The sequence below is a fragment of the Nymphalis io genome, chromosome 11 (genome assembly GCF_905147045.1).
Source record: "Nymphalis io chromosome 11, ilAglIoxx1.1, whole genome shotgun sequence".
Taxonomy (NCBI): Eukaryota; Metazoa; Arthropoda; class Insecta; order Lepidoptera; family Nymphalidae; genus Nymphalis; species Nymphalis io.
The window spans coordinates 10,952,426-10,978,931 of record NC_065898.1 but is presented as its reverse complement, the minus strand read 5'-3'; the positions used below and the strand labels follow the sequence as shown (position 1 = coordinate 10,978,931).

At 31.3% G+C, this 26,506-nt stretch overlaps 1 protein-coding gene across 1 annotated transcript; it reads left to right on the top strand.

The window, feature by feature from the left end:
- Positions 1 to 9,630: 9,630 nt before the first annotated feature.
- LOC126771779 (transcription factor ATOH8) lies at positions 9,631 to 24,710 on the top strand. Its single transcript, XM_050491874.1, has 2 exons — positions 9,631 to 9,897; positions 23,052 to 24,710. The coding sequence occupies exons 1-2, from the start codon at positions 9,840 to 9,842 to the stop codon at positions 23,783 to 23,785; spliced, it is 792 nt and encodes a 263-aa protein (XP_050347831.1). The 5' UTR covers positions 9,631 to 9,839; the 3' UTR covers positions 23,786 to 24,710.
- Positions 24,711 to 26,506: the final 1,796 nt, after the last annotated feature.

Sequence of the window (26,506 nt, the reverse complement as noted above, 5' to 3'; positions counted from 1 at the left end):
CAAATGCGGGTACAAGCTATTTAATTACCTACCTGTATTTTTTGTGGTCACCTGACCACAAAAAATGTGTTACTGTTGGCACTTTCCATCAGGTGATTGTGGTCAAGCGTACTAAATAAAACCAAAAAAAAGATCGCCATCTTGCCTCTAAATTAAAATGGTTTCATTCAAGAAAACTCGAAACTATTTAATTAAGAATTTAATTGAACCGTTAATCTATGCTTAAACAAATCAAAATTAATTAAAACATTCATTCCATTTAAAATTGACATAAACTTATGTAGAAATTATAATAATATGCATCTCATTTCCACGTCAAAGATCATAAAGAGGACCAATTTTGAACTAATTAAAGGCGGCATCCGGCTCATTGGCTGTCAAATTGTAGTATGATTTTTTCCACAGACGGCGTAAACAGATATGTTACAGCTTAGTGAGAATCCATTACACACATTAAATGGCTGTTTTAATGGAGATATGATGGTTTATTATATTTTTTTGATCACTTAAGATTTTTTATCTACCTATTTAAAGTTATTGATGATTGGCTGGTATTTTAAAAAATAGCAACATTTAATTTAATTTGTGTAGGTGTCTAAAAATTTTGAAATACTATATGTATAATAAAGAGGTTGTCGATTGCTATCAATTGTATTCGTAATAGTGTCAAAATTTTATCAGTTAATGGTTACAAGCAATAATTAAAAGTTTAAATAAGTATTTATAGAAATCGTTAATTGTATCGGTACGAACGTACTTAGGTATTGATAAAACAAGAGAATCATAATAATGCAATAATCTCTTCGACGAAAATCGTATTTAAAAATATTGTCCTTCTTTCCAATAGCTATAAACTGTATAAATTCCATATACATTCGACGCATATACTTATATATATGTAGTATTTAGTTTTGTATCTCCACAGACGTGTTGTTCGTGCCTGCCTACTACCAGGCAGAATCACAATATACAGTATGTATATGTATATCTATAGCATGAGTACGTCATTGACCCGGAATGTTTGCTAGTTGAAGGGGTTTTAGTTTTCTTGGTATATAAGTAGTATTTTTTTTTCCTAGAATTTCGCTGCTAATGTCAGCCATTCATGCGACAAAAACAAACTCACTTGAACTTCAATTATTCTGGTTCCCACCCTCTTCATATCTATATTCAAGGTTTTTGCACTGAGGTTATAGAACTTGTAGTATTAGCAAAGATCACCAACAACAATACAACTATATACCAATACAGAAATGAGATGTTAAAAAAAAATATAAAGACGTGTCCCCATTAACCTCATCACGGCGACATTTCGCACCGGAAACACAAGTCGTTATATCATCCACGATGACATGTGCCGCATGTGTCTTCGGAAGGTATTTGCCGAGAAATTGATGATATCATTAGTCAAATGGGCTGGTTTTTGTCTAATTTTGGACCTCACATGATTTCGATTTTCAAGTGGTCGGTTTTCAATATGGTGACCGCCACACGCAAACAAATATACACTTAAAATGTTTTTATAAGTTTTGTATTAATTCTGTATGATACATTTTTTTACTGAATGTGACGTTTGTTCTGCTCAGTCTTGTGGCTTCATCTTCCACTTGTGATATTTGTAATGACCTCACATCTCACTTCTGTCTAGTGACTTAGCTTGGCTTAGCTTATAATGCCGCGGGCCACAATGTCTTGAGTTCAGTACCGGGTCAGATCAATAAGAAAGTTATTGAGTTTTTTGTCGAGAGATTCTCATTAACACAGAGAGACTACATACGATATAAGATTAGTTAAATATAAATAAAATAAAAACTATATAGAACCAAGTCTGGAATAAGCCAGACTTAAGTCCAGGTCTTAATGGATAAGCACGGCATAAGTGTTTTCCTAGGAAAACTTTTCTAGAAAAGTTTATATAATAAACAAAAAATTTGTTTTGAAACACAAGACAATTTGTTTTACAAATGACATCTAGGAAGCAATGGCGTCTGTAAGATTATAGCAAAATTCTCGCATGTGATGAATATTTGTTTTTAGCTTCACTAAATCGCTTCACAATTTCGTTCTATTCTTAGTCTTATAAAAGATGATACCTGGAAGATATTGTATTTGATAAATTAGGCTAGTCCAAGATTTATTTACATCTGTTTTTTCTTGTTTAATATATTTATTTATATACTGTGTGCAATAAGGAATAAAGTAATAAATTATAAAGCAAATTATCATAAAAGTCCAATTTAATAAAATTTATAAAGAAAACACAAAATTGATAATTTCACCTAAAAGTTATTAATTTCTTTGAATGTTGGGTATGGGTTATTTCATTCATATTGCGTATATAATCTAGTAATAAGCTCAAGACAGATTAGCTAACCGAGCAAGACAAATTAAAGCGCACAAGAGTGTGCGCTAACACAAGTGCACTCACTTTTCTCTCACTCTGATAATTCCATGGAACGGCAATCTGACACGACTGAAAAGAGTACCACTAGCTTTACGTGCCGTGTTTCCGAGGCACGGGAGTATATACACTTACAACTTGCAGACTCTGGGCTGCTACTGAAAGTTAACAAGTAAAATCCAATAACTTTTTATTGGCCCGATCTGGGATTTAACCCAGGATCTCGTGAACGAGGCAGGTAGTAAGAAGCATAAAATACTTCTTATATCATCGATGCGCCGCCAACCTCGAGATTAAAGATGTGTCCCTTCTGCCTGTGTTATTCATATTATTAGTCCTTGATTATGTAATTATACACGAATTGCGTATTAATTGCCACAAAGTTATCTGACATAGACCTTACTCACACATAGCCTTGTAGCGGAGTGTCAATACTAATCTCTGATCAAAGATATAGAGATGAGACCATAGACAATCTAGTACTTATCAAAGATTTGACTTATTCCTAAAACTGCCTGTTATATTATCAAAATCATCGTTAAAATCGGATCGCAGCAATATAATGTATAACTGTATAGATGTAGGATAAATATTATATGAACAAAATTGCTGTTTTAACAAATTTTCAATTCAAAAACTTATATAGGTACCACCCACTCATCAGATATTCTACCGCTAAATAGCAGTAGTTAGTATTATTGTGTACAAGGGATACAACATCTTAGTTCCCAAGGTTGGCTAATATTTTTTGTGGCGCCAATGTCTATGGGCAGTCCCTCCCGATTTCAACGGCGTCCTAAGCCGAGGTCCGGCGTCACAGGAGGCACCCATAGGACGTCCGACTCTCTTGAGCCCCTCGTGTGGCTCTCAACATCCGGCTCAGTTCATCTCGAACACAAGGTGACGCTGTAGAGGCCAACAGCAACTAGACATTTCGAAAAAAAATAATAATATGGGCTGTGCTAACTTACCATAAGAAGACCCATTTGCCCGCCCGTTTTATAAAATAATGTCAACCTTATTTTTCGGCCCAAAACTAAATCCTTAACTAAAAAACAGCTATAACAACTATAAATAATGGAGGTATCTAAATATTGTAATAGCATAATACATAATCATTTTGATATATATCTGTTTATATTTGCATAGATATTAAATAAAATATTTTTTTTCATCTTTGTAATTATCATACCCTTAAAGATGTATTTCATAATATATTTATGGAGTTTAGTCAGATTTGAGCAATTTATGTTCTAAAAAGTTTCTTAATCTGTTTCGGAATCACACCTTTGTTGAAAAAAAATAAGGTATCGACCTTTATAAGCTTACATAAGTATGTAAGCTTTTAAATGTATAGACACGGCATAAAATCCTAGACAAAATAAAATATTTTCCACTGTATTGTCAATACAGTAATTACAAATGAAAAGTATATCTTAATTTAATTTAAATAAATGTATAGAGAATTATGCATTTAATCTTAGCATGTAATGTTTAATCTGTATAAATAATATAATAAATATAAAAGCTAAAAAAAGTAAATGCGTAACTTACTTTTTTATTCTAAGGTTAAGGTTACGTTCATAGTAACCAAAATTACAAACATCAAGTCTACATATATATGAAGTCTACATTGCACAATGGCATAGTGATGCAGGTGTAGGTAAGGCACAAAAAACGAAAGGATTCAACGCAGGTGCGTATCAGGTGCCGGGATGTAGGTTACGATGGCGTTGGTAACTCATTAGAAAAAAAACACGAATAAATGTATCATGTTTGCTGCGATCCTATTGTGGATTCTTATTAACCTACTCGTATATTTTTATTGCTATTCCGACTGTATTTTGGCGTTTGACATTTAACTACAGGAATATTACAGATAAAAAAAATTAAGCAACGAACGAATTAAAACAAAACAGATTAATTTCATGTTAAACGAAATAATTATGATCTGTAACAAATTTGTATTTTTTTTAATTTTAAGATTAATAATGCCAAGGACTTATAACAAGCAAATGCTAATGTTGCTCAAAAAATAGATAGGTAATTGACTTTAAATATTACCAAAGTAAAGAGTAAGTTAATAAAAAAAGATAACGGTGTGATGTTATCCAAGGCACTTATTATTTCTGATAAATATCTTTAACATTAAGTATAACGATAACAATAAAAGTATCTAACGGACCGAAATCAGCGCCGGCGCATCCCCTGTCAATGTCAAGTGACTGACAGGATGACAGGTAGCTCATTGTTCACAGTACAGTGGACCACACAGTTGCAATATACTCAGCAGTGCAGCCTCTAATTATATGTTTTTAAAGCCTATATTCCCTTAGCAATGTTTTAATATGGTAAAATGTTAAACGTAGTCACGTAGTTACATACAAAATATTATTACTTTTTTTTTAATAGGTTTTAAGGGCTTCAAATATAATATGAATATATTGTATTAATAATGTAGAAATAATATTAATTATATCTTTTAATTTAATTACTAGCTACTCATCCCGACTTCGTAAGGACAAAATGAACTTTTTACACGTTTTGAGCGTAGGCTTCCTCAAGTTTCTCCACTTGAGAAGAACATTAGGAACATTTTCCTTAGGATTCCTGTATGGTGGAAATTATTCCTCTGGTGGATATACTTCTGGCGAAAAATTCATCGTATTTTTTTTCAGCGTCGATTACGAGACGAATTATAAACACAAATAAAGCATGAAATTGGACATAAAAACTCAGTATTGCGCGGACTTGAACACGCTATCTTCGTTTATATTATTCATATATGTTCGAACCACTGAGCCATCTAGGTTCATTTACCGCATACTAGTTTTAAAGATACATAAACTCATATCTATTTCATCTCAATCCCCACGTGATCTTTCATAATATTGTCTTTATTCGAATAGTGGTTTCTCTTTAAATAAACTGGTCAAAGTTTCCAAGTGTAATAAAAATAAATTCACTAAAAATGAATACTGTTCTTAATTGGATAAGGAATAATAAAATGTTGCAATTAAATTAAATTTTTAATTCTATCGTTTATTTTTTTAAACATAACGCGAATGGAATGGTGTGGTATAATATCGTTGGCTCTTTCTTTAGGCCTTTTAAGACGTACAATTTAGCAGTCATGTTATTTACTGATTTCGCTTATCAATTAGTCTGGATGCAATGTTGACGTACTAAACGCAATTTAAATGTCAGTAAATTAAAAAAATATATATTATTATTACTATTTTACAATTAAATCTTTTAGTTGAACAAAACAACAATGCATGTGATGCCGTTGTCATCCAACATTGTTTGAGTAGATTTCGAATGTAAAGCGAATAAACGGATAGAAGTGGAAAAAATAAAGAAGTTTTTTTTTTTTGTTTTTTTAGATAACATACTTACAACTTAGATGGCGATTATTAATAATTTATTAATTTCAAATAACAAATTAAGAAGCTATTCAAGTACTCAATTGTAATTCACAATAAGATCTATGACACAGCGACGTACAGATTATAAATATAAAAAAAATATCGTATCAATACAGTGTCATTTACTTGCGACGAACAACTTGTTATTATAATGAATCATATTTATCGATAATTATTAATCAGTTTTAATCGAACGACGATTTTTAAGGAGCCGTTAATTGCTACCATCGCGTTCCATAGCGAGCGCCTTAAATACATCGAGGCGTATTCTCAATGCACATCTGGGAGTAATGAAATACGTAAAATACACAAAACGGTCTAAAAACAATTGATAGATTCGCATAAGTTACTCTGTGCTCAAAGATTTAAAGTTCAATTTCGATTGTAGCAGTTTAAATACTCTTGGCTTCGAACACCTGTTTCAACCACAGAGTTTATTTAACCTAATCTTAAAATAATTTAAGCTATATGTACTAAAACATAAGGTATATTTTAGATTGTGTTTGCATACATTGCATTCTTGTTAGGGATGTTCGCATAAATTATCGATGTTTCGCTTGGAAGTAGGAGTGTGGAATAAGTCTGTCTCTTTCTAAACACTTGTTTTTGTTTCGTCGCGGTTCGCAGAATGTTTGGAGTAGACAAGTGCCGCCGCCGAGGTTTCCCAAAGCAAAACATTGACATATCCGCTCGCAGATATTGCCATTTTGGGTGTAACTAATTAATGTTTCCTAATGAATTATTTAAAGCATAATTAGTTTAGAATATTAGTTTTTAAATTGACATTAAGATGAAATGTGATTATTTCTGATACGATTAAGAATAATATATTTTGAGTAAAAAAATTAATAAGTTATATAAAAGATTTAGAATAAATTTATTGTACACAATTCTGTATTATCACATTATATACATAGTGTAATATTGATTTAGTGCATTAAATAGTAGCTAAGTAATTAGATATGTGTTATGTATCTTAATAATAAATATAAAACAATACCGTATACGACCATTTGCTCGGAAATGACTAGAATTCATTTGCTGAGTCAAGTAGGTACTAGTTGATCGACGCCAGGTCACGGGGCTAGTTCATAATACACGAGGTGTCGGCGGCCAGCCGGCGCCACGGCGGCAAAAGCGGCGCCTTCTATCCTGCCAGCTACATATCTGAGCGCTCAAATAACATTCAACCTTAAATAATACCTTTTAAGATTCAAAATTAAGACAACATTTGTACATCAGCTGTAACTTCCCATATCAATGAAATACTATCCTTATTTCTAACAGAATAAAGTCAAATTTATCGTATCTGCGGGCAATGTATTGAATTAGTTTCTCGATTTTGAATTCCGAACGCTAAGAAAAAGAAAGCTACTTTTTAGGAAGCGTGAGGTTTTATATGAAATTTATTTATTATAAAAAGTTTTTTTAGTTTAATAGTAAATCTAAAAATTGAAATGATTTTTACAGATGTTATCACTGATGAATTAATGTAATTATCGCACGGGTTTCTCGAAGAGGAAGTTGGAAGAGTTGTTGAAATTTCAAACATGACAAAAGTTGAAGACAAACAATGTTTTGGATGTTCATTTAATGCATCTATTATTGGCCACGCTTAGTGCGTTTATATTCGGCACCACTTACGTTGCCAGGTGGCTGCTCTTTCTCGCTTTGACTTCACCGATAAATGATATCGTTCGTATCGTATTCTTTGAGTATGGCCGCGTGTCAATTAGCCAAGTTTTTCGGAAAAGGCGTATTCGAATATTCTTCGAGAGAATGAAATAACCAATAAAATGTTAGTCAAATAAAACTGGTACGTACTAGCTTATTGAATCTTTCACTCAAGCAGTTGAGACTTCCTCGAGGGATTAATTAAATAGCCAAAAAACTACATGTTAAATACAACGCGCCGATATTCACGCCATTCCCCGCAGCTATGGCTAGGTGTCAAAAGCCTTACCTGACCGTTTCACGCCTACGCAGTACAAGTTTATACTGGGCCGAATATTTACTATCTCAGGCACATTTTGTTTGTTCGGGAGTTATCCCTTCACACCTCACAGTGAGGTCGCTACTCAAATTATTGTTTAAATATTGTAAAATTATTTCTTGTGATTGACACGTTTGATATTATAAAAATAATATTAATGATCGATTAATGTAGTAATTTTTAAGTTTAACAATATTTTGGATTTATCATCATTTATCATTATTGCGTTACAAACAAAGAAATGTTTCATAATGATGAAAATGATTTTCATTTCTTTCGCAAATAAAGTCCTCCCATATCTACTGATATCATAACACATATTGTCTTGAAAATTGATTAAATATCAATGTCGAAATGTTCGAGATTTTGGAAAGAGTATATTTATTTTTGTTACGGTTATGACTCGATTTAATGTTGTTACCCTGTTTGAGCCCATAAAAATTCATGACAAAACCTGTATAAGCGGCTGGAGGCGAAACTTTGTTTTTTTTGCAAGCCGTTCCTCGAATCTGAGGAAATGTCCGAGCAAAAAGTCGACGGAACAGGATTTCGTATCAGCGTTGCCAAATCTGGACGCGTTAAGAGATGTTAAAGGGGACGCCGCCATCGCGCCAGACCGCAGACCCGGCGCTGGAGGAATCACGGCGAAACCAAACAAAAACCAATGTCCTTCCATAAAAGAGAGACACTTTGACACCACCTATCTCTCAGTCGAAAATATAGCACCCAAAGGATTAATTTATATATTCATTTATCTTCGCAGCTGGAAAAGTCTCGTAGCAGTAACGAGGCAATTTATACATATTGTCTTATATCATGTCCGATAAGTGACTTGCATAACATCTTCATTAGATAAATACAAATTTGTTGTGTTTCTTTTCTATTATAATATTTTACGGTTTCGATATATCCTTAACACTTAGATAGTACTGTTATATTTATATATGTGTCAGAAATAAAGTTTAATATTGTTCAATATGCACGCAATTAAAATGTGTGGGATAATATTATAATAAGATGGTTATTAAATTCTAATTTGATCAAAATGCGGGAACGTCGTCGTTACACGGTACGAATAAGCGATCGTAAAGTATAGTAATCCGTATGCGTGCGTGAGTCACGGCGCACTTGCACATGTGGACATGGAAATAGCTGCAAGTTGGAACAAATGTTCGCATCTGAAGCGGCGATCCTCACCACGAGTCGCCGCCCCGCCGGCCAGAGTATGCGACCGGCTGGCGCGCCAGTGCTGCGATATGTCGATAAAATACTGCACTAATCGCTTTTAAAATTTTTAAAGAGCCAAATTCAACTTTTCATTATCTTAAGTGCACATATTTGAGATTGTTTAGAACAAATTTTAATGCGACAAATATTCGTAATATTAATTATAAATCGCCGTGGAATGTGAAATTTTAACTTTTTGTGACGGCGGTATTATTTTTTTGACAGTAGTTGACAGTCGAGGACTAATATACTTATTACAATACATGAATAATAATTATGTCAAAAATTAAGGAAGCGAGAGAAAGACAGCAAAAAGTCTGAATTTTACATACTTCATTGTGGTTAGGAAAAAATGTTTTTAAATGTTTGTATTATATATATACAAAGAGTAATTGAAAAGTTGTTTAATACATGTGGGTATGTGTTATTACATCAGTTCCAAAAGTTTACGATAATCTGAGCACATGACAGTCGGTGCATCTCTAAGGGCGAGACTGGGCTGGCGCCGCGCTTTTTTACCCCGCCTCGGTCCAGCAAGCCAAGTTCCTTACTGGCGCTTCAGTTGCGTTCAAATCGTTAGACGGGGAGGTTGCGTGTGTTATATTTAAACATTCGTCTAACAAATACGTAAATGTAATACGATGCAATGACAATTGAGTGTTTGTTTTGAATGAAACTGTGTTAAATCGTGCCAATATTGCCAAGTTGCCTTAATGAGTGTGTCTACATGAATTGTTTATTGAGGATTGTTTACTGAAGTTTCGGATTCGAATGAGCTGATCGGGGAAAAATGTCAACAAATACGTTTATAGCAAATAACGAAGATGTCACTCGTGCTGATGCAAAAGGTAATTGTAATTTAGATTTTGTATTGTTTTATATTTTCATGTTGTTCATTTTAAATTAATTGAACATATTTAGTTCAAACATCGCTTCTCATTTTTCAATTTATAAAAATCATTAATTTTTAAAATTATTAAAAAAAGTTTACATATATTTATTTAGATATTCAATATCATTACGTATAATGATACGTATTATAATTACGCCGAGTTCATTCACATTTAATAACTTTTACATTATCTTCTTAGGCCTTTAATTAAAAAGAAATATATACATATATATATACATATATATATATATATATATATATTGTATATATTTACAAAAATACACTTTTTGAATCTGCGTTTATTTTTTAAATATAAACACACTGGAATTTGATCGCGATTTAAAAATACTATCAACCAGAGAAACATAATACACTGCAGAAGAACATCTTTCATGCATTCCATATTCAAATAGCTTTATTACGTGGGTGTAATATTCTGTAATTTGTACGCCGGAAGCCTCAGAAACGGACGGACAGACAGAATGACAAATTCGGGGCCCATATGAGGCGGGTCGTAAATAAACATTGCGCTGTAAAAGGACTCGATTAATTTCTATATCAAATTGTTCTACACCTACGGATAAATGAATTCGTAATTATATCGTTTCATTACAAATAAAAAATATTCTAATAACTTATCTAGTACCTATATTGATTTGAATAAAATTTGAGTTGAGACAATTCTTTTTTAAAGATATTTAAATTCCGAATTAATAATATCAATTCGAACTTTTCATTATCTGTTTTGCAAGAAGCCACGTATACGGTTAAGAAAAAAAAACACTAACCGTTAAATATTAATCGATATCAATTTATTTATCGTGCTAAAACAGAAGGGGTGCTACAAAAAATCCAATGCACATGTTAGCGAGGGTGAAAACCCCATTGAGGCGAACAAGTGTATGTTTCACAACTAATTTATTCTAATTCGTTTTAACCATTCTAGCTCTTATTACAATCGTATAAGAGGGATTCTTGTGTCAATAACCAATTTGTTTGTTCACATGTCGCATAGCGGGGGTCGTGAGATTTAAAGTCAAAGTTTATTTTTTTTAATAGAATTAGGTCGTTAGTGCTGCCAACTGTTTCGCAAACAAAGAAAAATTAAGTAAATGTATAGCATAAACCTTATGGTTAATACAGTTAATTTAAGAAGGTTTAAAAACAAAAAAAAAAAAAAAACGAGTAAAATTACAGTACGTACAGTAATGTAATATGAATAGTAAGTAGATACAAATATACAAGTAAAGATAACATAATATTTACATTAAATAATTATTGTATCTATTTAGTAAATTTTTAAAAGATAGGAAGACAAAGAAATTCAATTTTACGTTAGACTTTACAATTTTTAATAAAAACACAATAAAATGAGAGGGAAAAATTCAATATGTACTGATATTTTTGATGAAATCGCCCAACACATCGCAAAAACTAGTATTATATAAATAAGGAGCTATAATGTACACCTATATACATAATATAATTATCCCAAGATAATAATAATAATATCCCGGGACATTTTTCACACACGGCCATCTGATCCCAAATTAAGCTTGTACAAAGCTTGTGCTATGGAAAACAGACAACTGATATACTACATATATATTTCTTTTGTAAATACATACTTATATAGATAATTACACCCAGACTCAGGACAAACAGACATGTTCATGCACACAAATGTCTGTCCTGGGTGGGAATCGAACCGATAACCTTCGGCATGAAAGGCAAGTATCTACTAACCACGCCAACCGGCTCTTATAAGATATATAACAGTTGTACCTCTCGCTGCGTTACGTGTATATTTGAAATTAAAAATAAATTAATTCTAAAGAACGGCACAAATCTATCCATATAAAGTTTTTGATTAGTAAAAATCGAAATCATAAACTAAACAATGAGCTTTCTTATCTATATGATATACATATGTATACATTATTATTGTATATTTCTTTTTATGAATGTTGCATAATATACGATTTATGCTAAATGATATCTATCTGCCTGTAATGAATCCGAAGTAGATCATAATTAACTGATTGTAGTTTAACTGAATGCATGATATTCTGAAAATATCAATCGTAACGCATTGATTTGCTTAAACGTTTTTGTACTAAAATATTATATATATAATAATAAATATTAATCTGTTGCATAGAAGTTATGCTTTATTTGTAACGAGTCGGAGTTACACATGTCAAACAGGCGACTCAACGCTTCCATTACAGCTATTATGTCCCACATCTGGTGGTACCACATCTGGTGGCCAAGCGCTGACGTCACTTTGACATGTGGCGACAATCGTACAGTTTTATTACGGGATGATTATTGTAATTGTTTTTCAGATGTTTACATCATGTTTAGCTAACAGAAATGTCGGTACTTTAGTTACAAAGAAACAATTATAAATTAAGAATAACATTTATTTTCTACTACTAAAAAATATTGAAATTGTAAAAACTATTCGTTGATTTTAATTTATTTAAAAAAATTATGATTAAGTTGAATTATTATCAAAAGATTAATGAGTTATTGTCAGTAAAAAAATGAATACTAATTATTGCCATTTTATAAAAAGATTAATATAACAAACATTATTTTAGTCATCCCAATCACCTATGCACATAATTGAAATATAAAAATCAGGATCTAATTTATGGCAAGCGAAATAAATGGGATTTCCCGGTGGCGTAATACTCAAAGAATCACAACAGAAAAAAAGCGAGATGATGTCTGTATAATATTAATGTGTAGTTAGTGCTTAGTAATTTATATTTAATAATTCTACAAGATTATTATTTATATTTATTCAAGATAATCCTTTACAAAAATATATGCATTGATTCTATTTGACTTTCCAATTTAAATAATCTTTTAAAATATTTCGCTAGAGTAGGATCGACTTTTTCTATGATGTCTTTACAACGGTTTTATTGTGAATTTTATTTCGGTAATCCATTGATATTTCTTTTTATATTTTCACGAGCAAAGGCCATAAACAATGAGTATAACTTTTGTAAATAAATATAAATAAAATCGTTAAAATTTAATTTAAAATATATGTAAAAGCTATAAATTATCAATATTTTTTTGTCATCTAACATTGTTTTTTAAAACAAAATATTTCATCAGTTCAACAAATGGTATTAAAAAAACGCAGTACCTACACATGATAGAAATAATATATAAACTTTTTTTTTCATTTTGATAAAAGAAGCTTTACGTCACAAAAACATTTTTAAGGAGCGGTAACTATGTAACAATTCTGTGAAACAATATGTTACTAAAAGGAAATCGTATCAAATGTTGAAACGATATCGTCCGACCAAACACGTGTCGAAATACACGTGAGTATGTTTCAAAATATCAACCCGTAAAACTGTTAAAACGGATATAATTTGAAAAACAATGGCTTTTTCATTCAATAACTATTTTATCTGAAAAATCTATGACCTGTATATATTATACGAATTATATATGTGTATAAATTAAATCAAATTAGATCATCTCAAATTATCTTAATACAAAACATGACATAACAAATACATTTAAAAAATAATTGATATTAAAAAAAAAATTTTTTTTAATTAAAAACCTCTTTACTTTCTACTTAAGTCAATAGAACTTCTTTTAGGGGATGAAATAGATAAACGTAGGAAAACCTTTAATTTATTATTAAATTAGTTTATATGGTATAATTAAATGTAAATGTATGTATAACATACAAAAATATAATTCATTTTATTAGTTATATGTCTATATATTATTTTTTCAAACCATAATATTTAGATTTTTCATCATTTTTAATGTGCTACATTTGTTTTGGGATTTTTATATCGTTTAACTGAATAAAAAAAAATAAGATTCAGTCCTGCTATCATCCGTCAGTTTGTGTTTCATTTTAAAATTAATATAATAATAAAATATTTGTGTTTAAGCACTTAATAATTATATATATATATATTTTAACTTTTTATTATTCGATAAGATTTCGATTTTCTAAACATAACTTATTAAATTGTTACAAATACATATTATATACGGTAAGTAACACACTCATAATAAAAAAAACGTAATCAAAAAACCTACAAATAACCTTACTTTACAAAATAGTTTTTAAGTTCAGCAAAAACTTCAATGACGCATTACTTTGCTTCAATAAATATTAAAATAATGAAATATGAAAACGGCATTAGGTTATAATTTTACTGATTTGTTTTATTAATATGTTTTTTTTTACAAATAGAACTAAAATCAAATTTAGATATGCTTTCCACTTTTTTATTAATAGTCTGTTGTCACGTCATAAACCATTAAGTTTAAATGACTTGTTCGATAGCAAAAGTCTAATTGTAACAGATGTCAAGCACCGATCGTTTGCGCGCGTAAAACAATGTTAGTGTCATAAGGCTGACAGATGCAGTAACAATCAACAATATGCAAGCAACTCGTTTAAAAAACAGATGTGTGTAAAGCTTGGCACATACTAATACAATTGTCAGACTATTAAATTTGTATGAACAAAAATACGAAGATTTTACAATGACTAAAGTTAATGTTACCAGTAGTTTCAACGAGTTCCTTAATTAATGTTTGACAAAAAACATATTATGACAAATGATTATTATACGTTTAAAAACGTTTTAGAAACAATTCATTTGACAAATATAATTACTTTGCCAAAATATCGTTTTATAAAAGGTCAATTGATATCACTCAATTCACTTTGCAAATGTTATTAAACTTTAATTTATTTTCGTGTTCAATCTCAACCTCTTTAAATATTTGTCAAATTAATAATATTCGTAGAGCTTACAACTTGTAGTTTTTTTTATAAAGATGATAAAATGATTGATAATTTTGGCACAAAAAATATTGTGATGTAAAATAAAAATAGGACAGCTAGCTGTAATTTCTTGAAATTGGTTTATATTACTTACAGTTACAGTAGATACTGGTCTGTCTGTGGACACTGATCTGGTAGGTCGGTTTTAGAAAAGCATCTAAAATAAATAAAAATATAACGTAATAAAAAACAAATAATATTTTACAATAACATTATTAACTTACATACAAAACAATGAAACTGGTGAAATTAGCAATCAAAGCATATAATCTGCATATATGCATTAACATTAGAGGGGTGACAGGAAACAAGGAATTCATCGAAAAAGACAAAGGGAGGAAGCGAGCGGGGTGGTCACACAAAAACAAAAGATCGCCCATCCTTCCCTTGATACGCGGATATGAAAAAACGTTACCATAGACAAAAAGTGCTAACTTTTAAATGGAAGACTTACGAGTTCCAAGCATTAAAAAGTTAACGTATCATAAAAAAACGCTTTTATTAATTTAGACACTTAAGTCAGGCGATGTTTTCATTTTAAATTATAGAAATTACTTTTATTTCTCCGTCTTATTGCCTCTACTGGTGATACGAGGGCTGGTTCATTTTTCGCCCAGAGAATCGGAATTGCGAGTCATAGGGGAAATACTGCTACCTAGAAATCTTGCCACCAATCCACGCGGTCACGATTTGTACAGTAACTATTTTTATATATTAATTTAAGGTTTTAATGTAAATAAATACTTTACCATCCATTATATTAATTATCTTCAAACTAAATCTATACACGTTTTTCTTATACTATACAAAATTTAATTAGATTAACATTAAATAGGAAAAAATTATTACTTTAAAGGGTTTATCTATTTATTTATTTATTTATTTTATTATCGATGAATAAATAGAAATAGTTATTGTTTTTAAGTCAAAAATAATTCATCAATCATTGTAATAATTGTGTAATATGCCTAAATCTAAAGATTTTAAGCATAACATCAAAGTCTGAGGCGGGACGATCGTAAAATAATGTAGTACGTGTAAGTTTTATCAGTACAAACGCAATACGAATGTCTAGCTGTAAATCGTATTGAGTTACAGACTAACAATTTCCTGAGGAAACGACTTTTTTACGATAGCAAAATTTCGTAAGAAAAGAGGTTTAATATTGAACAAGTAAAAAAAGAAAAATCATTCTATTTTTGAATAAACAGTTCGCGGTTTGAATGCTTATATTTGGGTAAATTTATTGGAAATTATAGGAATTATAAGATTTTTAGGCGATATTGTAGATTTTTGTAGTTACCGCCCACACATTGTACCTATTGCTGTTTCGTTATGAACGGTGAGCCCCTATAAGGGAATAGCAAAGGTTGGCCTAACAACGGATAAAACCAAGTTCAGATACGACCAAGTTCACTAATTAAAATCATGTGGTTTCTTTCTTTTTTATTTGTTCTAGTTTGATATTTAAAATTGTCTCTCTTTAAGGGAATTTATTTTAAGGCAGAACTTATATGTTATTTATAAATTAAATAACAATTCATCTCATTGCAATGTTATGTGCTGCGAAAAAATAAAACAAATTCTACTACAAAACTATCGTCCTCCTAGCGTCCTCTAGTGGAATCGAAGGAAAACAGAATTTGGTCGTCTAACCATGTCTCTTTTCCAGTGATTGAGCACGTGCATAGGGTTGAGGATGTAACAAAATAATTATCTGGTAGCCAATGCTACCCACGAGGAAGTAAGGGTAGGAACTAAAGATATTTACATATTTTGAGAAGCACCGAAAGCATTACTTGCTGTCGACTTTTTTTTAATATGTACCAGCCAGGCTAAATTACATCGCCGCCATGTTATTATTAAAACCAAAATAAATAATACGAAATTGCAAATGTTTAATACAAACAAATAAAATGCAATATTTTTTGTACTTATATTTAACTAAAATAAATCAGTTGTCCCGAAATTAAAGTCTGCCTTCAAAACCTGCAAAATCGTTCTTCTCATTTCTCACGATACATACGATGACCGTGTCAGTTTTATTATTGTGTAAATATCGAAATAAATCAACAGGTGCGCAACAAAAAATGTTCCAATGTTGCAACGATCAAACGCATACACCAGAGGGAGCGTGAATGACACTATGTGGCCTTGTTAGGACGTACGATCTGGTTTATTTTTTTATAAACGAGTGGCGGGCAAGCGCCCACATCGCCATTATAAAAGATCGAACATTATCTTAAATAAAACCGTCCGTTTTAAAATACAGATTGTAAAAAATACATATGATGTACAATTATTATTTCATTCGCGTCATTGATTTCAATATTTTCTTTTAAGGGAAAGATGATATGTCATAAAAATAGGGTAATTCTTATTGTAATATATTTTAAGAATGTCTAATGTTTTTGTTTTTTTTTTGCAATGTGTATTCAATTCCACATTCCACGAGCGACGATCAAGATAATTTGCATTAATTCACGAACACATAAAAATTCAAAATAATGTTTTTTAAAGATATATAGCCGCCTGATTTAAATGGCGCTGGCGCTAACTAGTTCGTTTTTAAGCACATCCGGGAAAAGAACAGATAAATTATATTATTTATTCATTTTTGGTTTTTTTATTTGCTATTTAATAACTCATGTCGAAAACATAAATCTGTACGAAAAATTAAATAATCTAATCTTAGTTTTTTAAACTAAATAAATTGCATAAGCAACTGCAAATTAAGTAGGGTTTGAAAGTTATTAAATAAATTTGATTTAAAGTGATGTAACAAGCAGTTAATATCTTAATATGCATAAATGAAGATTAAAAAATTACAATGATCGAAGTTACAATTACATTTTACCAGATGGCGGAAGAACACCGGGTTCCACCATCTGGTTCAACTTAGCCGCATGCGAAATTAACTTTTTATATGTGATTTATTTTATCGACGCCGGGACGCCAGAACAAGGCCACGCTTTACTCTCGGCGCTCAATTGTCAATGTGATTTGCTATTGTTATAGCAGAATACGTTCTGTATTTAAATTCAAATTTAAATATTTTATTATATTCAATAACGATTTGTAAATAGGCAAGCAAAGGTGTCCGAAACAACAGTTGTTCAGAAACTAAATGTATTCGAAATTCGAATGAAGATTTTTGTGTTTCGCTGTCAAAAGAAAAAACAAGTTGTAAATTAATGTTTTTATTTAAGGAATCATTACAAAAAAAAATTATCATACGCTTGCCCCCGGTTGCAAAGAGAGGTACAGTCACCTCGGAATGTATTTTATTATCCGTCAATCAAACTCTATTTCAGAATATATGCAGCTGTATATCCATTAAAATAAGAAGTTTTTTGCAACTGACTGTATCACGTTGACTCCCGCCACGCATAATACCCCAATGTATTTACAAAAATCTATGGTAAAGTCTAGGTTTTATTCAAATGAGAGCTCCTAGAGATGTGTAACAAATGACTCCTGACAAAATGTCACAGAGATGCAATATTTCTCTTTCAACCAGGTGGTTTTATCCATTAAACATCGTATCGGAGATGAGTATAGAAAAACTGGCAAATTTTAAATGTTTTCATTTCTTTTTTGGAGCAAATGCGCCTTCTTATATTTGGCACATGGGTCACATCATTGTTACATATTAATATTATTATCTCAATGGTTTACCGTCATAAATTTTCGAACCATAAACAACTTAAAAAAAATAGAGAATAATTTTATTAAGGCACGAAATAATTAAAGAATATTTTTTTATAGAAAACGATCGTATCTGTTTTGTTCTATTTTTAAATTTGGCTGAAATACTTGGTACATAAATATGCATAGACATTTGATATTAAATTCTTTTTAAATTGAGCACGTGTCAACCAGGTGTGTTTCAGACAGTGTTGAGACTACTGGCCTGTAACAATAGGATATTTTGACTTCAACAGATATTTCTCGTCACAATGGTTTTATTTGGTTAGCTGTGTGTTAAACTATAATGAGTTTAATACATTTTCATGAACTCAATCATTGTGCGAACGGTAAGAAAATGGATATTTATGAATTATAATAAATGCAATCTAATTGATATTGGATATCTGTTTTATTCCTATTAGAAAAAATATATTGAAATGAAATTACATATTATCTTATATTTAAAAGCATTTTTATTCGGTCTCAAAATCATTTAATATATGTAAATGTATATTTTTTTATTCAAGTATATTAAACATTAATTCAGTAAAAATATCTTTGAGTGATAAACGCCTCCCACCCCGCATTCATTTTGAATTTAATGAATATTGATGTACATTATTCTGATTTTAGTGTTAATTATGGCTTCCTTATGTAACTGCGATTAACGCATTGAATAATAATAAAAGCCATTCCATATAAGAAATTGTTTAGTTACTTAGCAATGGCGACCGCATGGCGCCTACGTGTCGCCGCGGTGGCGCGCGCCGCATACATGACTAATCGGATCCCGGGCTGCGGGATTCTATCCCACCTAAACACAAGGAACTGGACCTATACGAAATAAGCAAATGTAACTGACATATATAAGTCATAACGCATTAGATAATACTATTTCCAATATAATGCAACATATGTTGTAATTTCTATTATTGTTATAATTAACTTTATTTTAACGTAAGATTAATCAGTTATATTTAAGGCATTACAGTATTGTACCAAGTTTACTGTTTGGCGCCCTCGGTAATGTTTGCGTGGAGAAAGTCTCAACATCACGACTTCTCATACATTAAGCTGGTGACCGTGCGAATGTTTAACTGCGGACGAGACGTATTAGTCTAAATCATTTTTATAATACTGACCGTCATCATTTTCTCATTTCTTTCGTTAGCATCACGAACATTCCCGTGATTACTTCAGCCAACAGTACTTAGCTATGTTATCGTTTTCTCATATTTAAAAAAACATGCAATTTTTTGTCACTATATTAAAAAAAAATACTTGAACTGTGGCTAGAAATTTAAAAAAATTGTTTTAGGGCCGTATTTGAATAGGTTAATTTTAAAGGACGCGTTTTGTTTCTGTGAATTTTGGCGCCAGATTAATATCACCTCTAGAGGCGAGGTCTTATCTAATGGTTAGATCGACACTATTCAACCTTTTGAGAGGGCCATAGCGCCGGCTCCTTTGAATCATGTAAGAGGCATACAGCTTAAAGCAACCCTTATGTTCTAAGTATTAAGGTAGATAATTGCGTGTAATATTTACGAATGTACTCTTTGTTTTACACGTCAACGTGAATCGGCGTAATGAGCAACGGACCCATAGTCGTCCATAGTCCTTATTTTATCGTGGGCAACAAACTGTGATGTATTGTCGACCCAGATTTCTTTGAGACGTACATTAATCGTATTCAATTAAACTTTTTAACTGATACGTTAATAAAACTTATTACTTATAGTATTTCGATTATATATATATATATTTAATTTACTATTAATTCATAAGGCAAGAGTAATGTAAATTAATCGTATTTTGATAGTCTCAGAAGTGGGACTACAAGGATGTTCGAAGTAGAAATAATTAAAACAAATACAAAAGGGACTTAACAGAATTTATTCTCACGATGACAATTATAAATACCAGGAATGCAGATGTCGCTTAGAGTTGCCGTAACAATTCGCATAGCTCTTATCAGAAAATAGAAAAGGAATTTTGTATGTTGCTTTAAAGCAATTAAAACCTCAATCAAACGTAGGCGGAGCTGTCTGAACAATTCTATCGTTGTAAAAAAACCCACCTGTAGTGTGAGAAGGTACGTGAGCGTAGCCGCGGCATCGAGTTCTGCCGATTTACCTTTCAAGTCGATAATAAGTCTCGTGATACTTATACACATGGTATAAGATTCAAATTGCCGCGAGCTTTGGTTTTCATTTTTATAATATTCTTGTCTAATTGGAACGCCTTCGCGGCGCCACGTTCGCTCGATTATGAGCCATAAACCAATTCCGGTAGCTCGACTCTTACGGACTTACGATTTATCTTCTATTAATGGCACGATTTCACTTGATTTTTTTCGTAAATATTGAATATTTGATAATTAAACATGTCTGTTTATTTTACCGTATTTTCATTCGACTGTCGAGGTCAAACTTGACTTATCATCATATCTTTTTTTTTATTCGAAAATCATCTTTTTTATTTTGGAAAAAATATATGTCTTGTGTGGCGCTTCCGGGAAATATCAAACATCCATTTAGAACGTTTAAGGAAATGAAATTGGTTTCATTAAAGCTCCTATTTTGTATTTTATGTTTCCTATAACATACGACCTTCTGATGGCATATATTATCTATATTTCTTAAATACATATCTTAAGTAACGGAGATAAGAAACCAAGTATTTATTTATTTGTGTATTGGGTACACACTACTACACTGAAACTTTGAAACTTTAACTGTCAACCTAAAAAAAAAAGATTAAGATTCACAAAGCGACGACGTTTTTTAAGTTTTTGTGAACAGTTTTTAGATTGAGAGATTATGTTTATAAGAAAAACCCGAAAGAATTAACCAATTATCTCTATGGCAACAAAAAGTATAGGAATGCGGACAAACTCTTGTTCTAGAAGTAAAATATTAATAAATAACAAAGACGCGCCAACATATGGCCGCGAACCGGTTAGGATCAAACCTGTATAAATCGGATAACTTAAGTACAATATCACTGTACACGGGCTGAATGTTTATCTCGGGATTTATCTGCGAAATTATTTATCACCGTACCGATTTTCTTATCAAGTCTTCGCATTGATATTATTAAAATTTTTAGGTTCATTGTTTCTAAAATTACATTTCTGTATAATAAAAACTTATAAAACTTTTAAAAACTAATGAAAAATAATAGTTTTGTTAAAATAATAATATATATTTATATAATATGCTTTTAAAGAGCGACATTTTAAAAACAATCTCGTGTGAGACGTGACGTCACTGCGCAGGCGCCGGCGCTTAGCGCTTCGAACACTTGTAGCGTTTTTAAAATTATTGATTTAATAAGAACTGTTTGCAAAATAATAGTAGAATGTATTATTTTAATTATACAACAGTCATAAGAAACAAATATACTTGCCTATAATCAATGTCTATTGCAATTATAAAATGTTGATGTTTTTCAGGTGATTCTGTGGTTATTAAAGCTTTGAACCGGAATATCATTTTGGTGCCATTGTGTAATTTAATATTATGCCTTGATACATTTTGATATCTGTATAATTTTAAACTTAGGAATTTTTCCGATTTGTCTACAAAACAACTTTCAAATTGATTATGTAATCAAAAGAATTGGGATTTTTAACGATTTAATATTCAACTCTGCGGGTAACGAATTATTATTGTACGCAAAAATACCCATTGCAAAATGTTTAATTTTTTTTTACAATGGTAACAGATACAGATAATTCAATTCATATGTTATAAAAATTGAATTAATATTATCTTGGACATAAAAAAATATTACCTTTTAATAAACATATACTTAAATTCAAGTTGTTACCAATATACAACATAATGATTGGTGACTGGTGCTGTATATATTATGATTCAATGAATGTTATCTTATGTAAGCTATAGGATACGCTCGAAGTGTTTGAACAAGCGGATTAAATGTTTAATATCCCTGGTAAACTAGAAGTTCTAAGATGCAGGACAGAATAAAGTATATAGTTATAAAACCTAGGTGTTTGTTGAGGTTTCAGCTATGTTTCCATATCAAAAAACAGAATCGGAAATTCAATTCAATAGGGAAATGCTGCTCGCATTCTTCCAACTAAACTACGCGGTCATGTTTTGTACAGTGACTATTTTTATATCATATATATTATTTAAACAAACATTACAAGAAAGTTGCACGAAATTACAAATACATTTTATAAAAAGAACAAAAAAAACTATATTTACAATTAATCGTGCATCGACTAATAAAACACTTAATCGATCAATTAAAAATAAAAACTACATAATGTTCATTGGTTATTATATTTTATCGCTAATTTCATAGCCACATGAACACATTCGATAGGCAAGTCGCGTCCCTATCCTTTAACGAGCGGCGTCGTTTGTGCGTCTGTCTGTTGTCTTTTGTTAAGCTTCCGTCGCTGATGTATAGATGAAATGTAGCCGATAAGCGTTTCTTCGTTGAAAATTCACACGCCTTCATTAATTCGAAGTGTAAAATTTATATATATTTCAAGCAAACCACATGGATAATATATATACTATCGTTTGTTACAGATCGTATACTAGAACGCGATGCTGGTTTCGTGTCAGGCGGAGAGGATGATGACTCGTGTTCCGGCCCTGCACACTCCGACGACTCCGGAGTAAGACTCGTCGAGTCAGACTCGCGAGTCAAGAGAGACCGATCGCCGACTCGTCTTGCGCCCCCGAAGAAACGCATCCGGCTCGACTCCAGAGAAGACTTAGCGAGTCTTGAATGCGAGAACCCCACTAGTCCTTTCAGGCCTTGGTCTTTCGCCGAAGAACCGCAACAGGAACCTTTATCGTTAGTAAAAAAAAACAGCGAAACTAGTCTTTTAAGGCAAAGGCGAAGGCCGCTAGAACCTCAACCGCCTAAAGTTCCTACACCAATACCAGACACGAGACCCGGCCCACCGCGAGTTCCCCCTCACCCTGGTGTCGTCGAACCGTTCGCTGAAAAGTCGAAACCGAGAGAGCAGAGAAATTACAAAAACATGACGAGAGAAAGGCGGATAGAAGCGAACGCTAGAGAAAGGACGAGAGTCCATACCATAAGCGCGGCCTTCGATACGCTTCGGAAATCTGTACCATCGTACAGTCACAACCAAAAGCTGTCTAAGTTGTCCGTGCTACGGATAGCGTGCGCTTACATCGCGGCGCTATCCGCGGCTGTCGAACCGGAGGCTGACCTCTCAGAAGCCGTGGAAAAGGTCACACAAACTATACACACCGAAGGCAAATTAAGAAAAAAGAAAGACGAACCTTGAACGTACACCGACAGGGGATTGTTAGTTCATACCGTCCTATGGAGCCTAAGCCTACGCGATTTTAAGTACAAAGATGACAATAATATTGGATAGTAAACGATTTATTTATTTAAAAATCGATAGGTTAAGATCGGTCGTTTCTTTTAAACAATTTCATTGGTCAAAATTCTGTTTGAATCTCGTTTGTCTTTATGGTCTGTATTTATCGGTTTATAAATATCGTTCCTTAATTAAATATCATTTCGGGTTCACGTGTAATTCCTAGCAAAGACAATTTTGAAAACGCCTGTGTTAACCATTCCCCAAGCCCAGTATTAAGACAAAAAAAAAACTATTTAATGAGGATACTATATGAAAACTGTGTATTTTGGCTTTAATACTTTATATTTATTACAAATCGAGTCAGTAACTTTAAGTCAGAATTGTATATTTTATTTAGTTTATAAGTTATGTATTCTATGTAAATATTAGCGTTTATAATGTACAGTTAATGCTGTTGGTATTAAGTGGTTGCGAATATAGTATGAAAAAATATTTGTTCAAATTAAAGCAATTTTGTAAGCTCGAAATAAAGAATAAGAATAGTTATCTGTTTACTAGATGCAGCAAAATACAAGCCTTTTCATCAAAAAATATTATAATTAAGTTCAAAAGAACTTTTACATAGGTACTTATTTAATGTGAAAATGGAATGCCTTAAAAATATAATGTGATAATCTTCAGCACCCGATAAAATGTAGACATTTATGTATATTGAAACGTTGGTTCGGCATTATTTTGAGATCGTTTTATGTTACAAATCTCAATTTATTATGACAGTTTTAACCGATTATAAAATATTAGGAAAAATAGTAAAAACTTTCTCCAATAAGTCTTGAATTCAATTTCTTGACATTCCATTTATTCATTGTTAATTTTAAACACTTTAATATCAAACACAAATGTCAGACACAAATATTCTGCGACTTTTTTTAAAACAGATACAGATAATAAATGAATTATTACAGAAATATTCCTTTGTTTCATTTTTTAATTATTTAAGAAATACTGTATTGGTATTTCTTATTTAATTATATTTATTCATTATAATACCTCATTCATTAAATGCAAATAAATGTACAAATCTGAAAATTCACCTTGATTCACGATATTATGTTAGTTGCATACTTATTTATTATTATATTCATTTTTTTATTTACAAAATAAAAAAATGGTAATTTTAAACATATTATTAATGATAAAAAAAATTATTAAATGATGTTTCTTTCCTATTTAAACAATATTAGCAAAACTTAAACAAAATTTGAATTATCGTGTAGTATTAAATTAATTTCATTATTTAAACGTTATCCGCATCTGAATTTATTCTTTCTTCATTAGTCTAAACGCAAAGTTATCTAATGGTAACATAAATTATGTACGCCCACAGAGAAAGTGAGATAGTTAATAAATTTTCAATACGACATTTGAAAAAATGTTAAGCTTATGATATTTTTTTACAAAACAACGAGTTATTTATCTGAACTTCCGACCATTTACATCGACATTTACCTAAATAGGAAGTAGCGGGCATCTGTTAGTTCACAATAAACTCTGTTATGACCACAGCTGCTTGGGGTGGCAGATAAGGCGGCACGTGGCTGTATGTCAATATTCCTTTGCCCCTTATCTGGGATATTAAAAAAGGGAGACATTGGGAAACGCGGGAAGAACGTTATCTAAAATATACTTTTGTTTTGGTAAAATTAAGTTGCAATGTAGCTTTATTTTTATTGATCTCGATTGTAACATAACTACAATTTTCAAATCAGAGGTACGTATATTAAACTTTTATGTCTGAATATTTAGCATTTTGTTTATTAGTATTAAAACTAGTTTTTTTTCGAGTAAATTTTTATATATTGATACTCTATTTATTATTTGAAACTTAAGGCCTAAATTATATCAGTCAGATTCGGTACCTATTTTATCTATTGAGAATAATTTTTTGTATGCATATATATGCGTTCGCATCAATTATAATTTCGGCGTCGATCAGCTTACGCTCTTTTGTATTTTAATTGCTTACAAGTGTAAGACTCGATATTACCTACATATTAAAGGATGCTTACGTCCATCAACGGATGCGATTGGGTGCTTAATTTAGTGAACGCATGAGAACGGATGCTTAAACATGCTAAAATTTTGTAACGCAGAATTTCTATTGATTAACTGCGAATGTAGATAGACAGGTCACTAACGATAGTATCCTTAAGCAACTGATAGCATATTATAGCCCCTTTTCGCAGTATTTTACTTACGATGCGTATGTGTCAAAAACTATCCTTTTAAATGCGAATCGATACTAATAGATGTAATTTTGGCTTTACTAAACCTAAAATAAAACGGCTGAAAAATCTTTAAAATGATAATTAATTCTAAACGTTATTAGCGACCGCTATTTTTTCTTTTTTAAATACTTTTTTTTTAAATGTTTTTATTATTATTTTTATAGATTGGCCGTTTGGTAGTAGACTGCAATATTATAGTAATACGTATTTGTTTGCGCATTTGTAAACTGTTTTACCCTTTATTAGTAACGATATAGTGACAGCTGTTGTCACGAATGTTGAATTATCGCAAATGTGAGTGTCCAATCACCCCTAACGTCCTCCTCGCTAATAGAGAGGGTTCTTGTAATACACAAACCGAATATATATAATACTTATTCGCTAGGTACGT

Excerpts from the sequence above, each read along its gene's own strand:
- LOC126771779 (XM_050491874.1), top strand. The coding sequence starts at position 9,840 with ATGTCAACAAATACGTTTATAGCAAATAACGAAGATGTCACTCGTGCT. Across the intron at positions 9,898-23,051 it reads CACTCGTGCTGATGCAAAAG|ATCGTATACTAGAACGCGAT; the intron begins GTAATTGTAATT and ends CGTTTGTTACAG.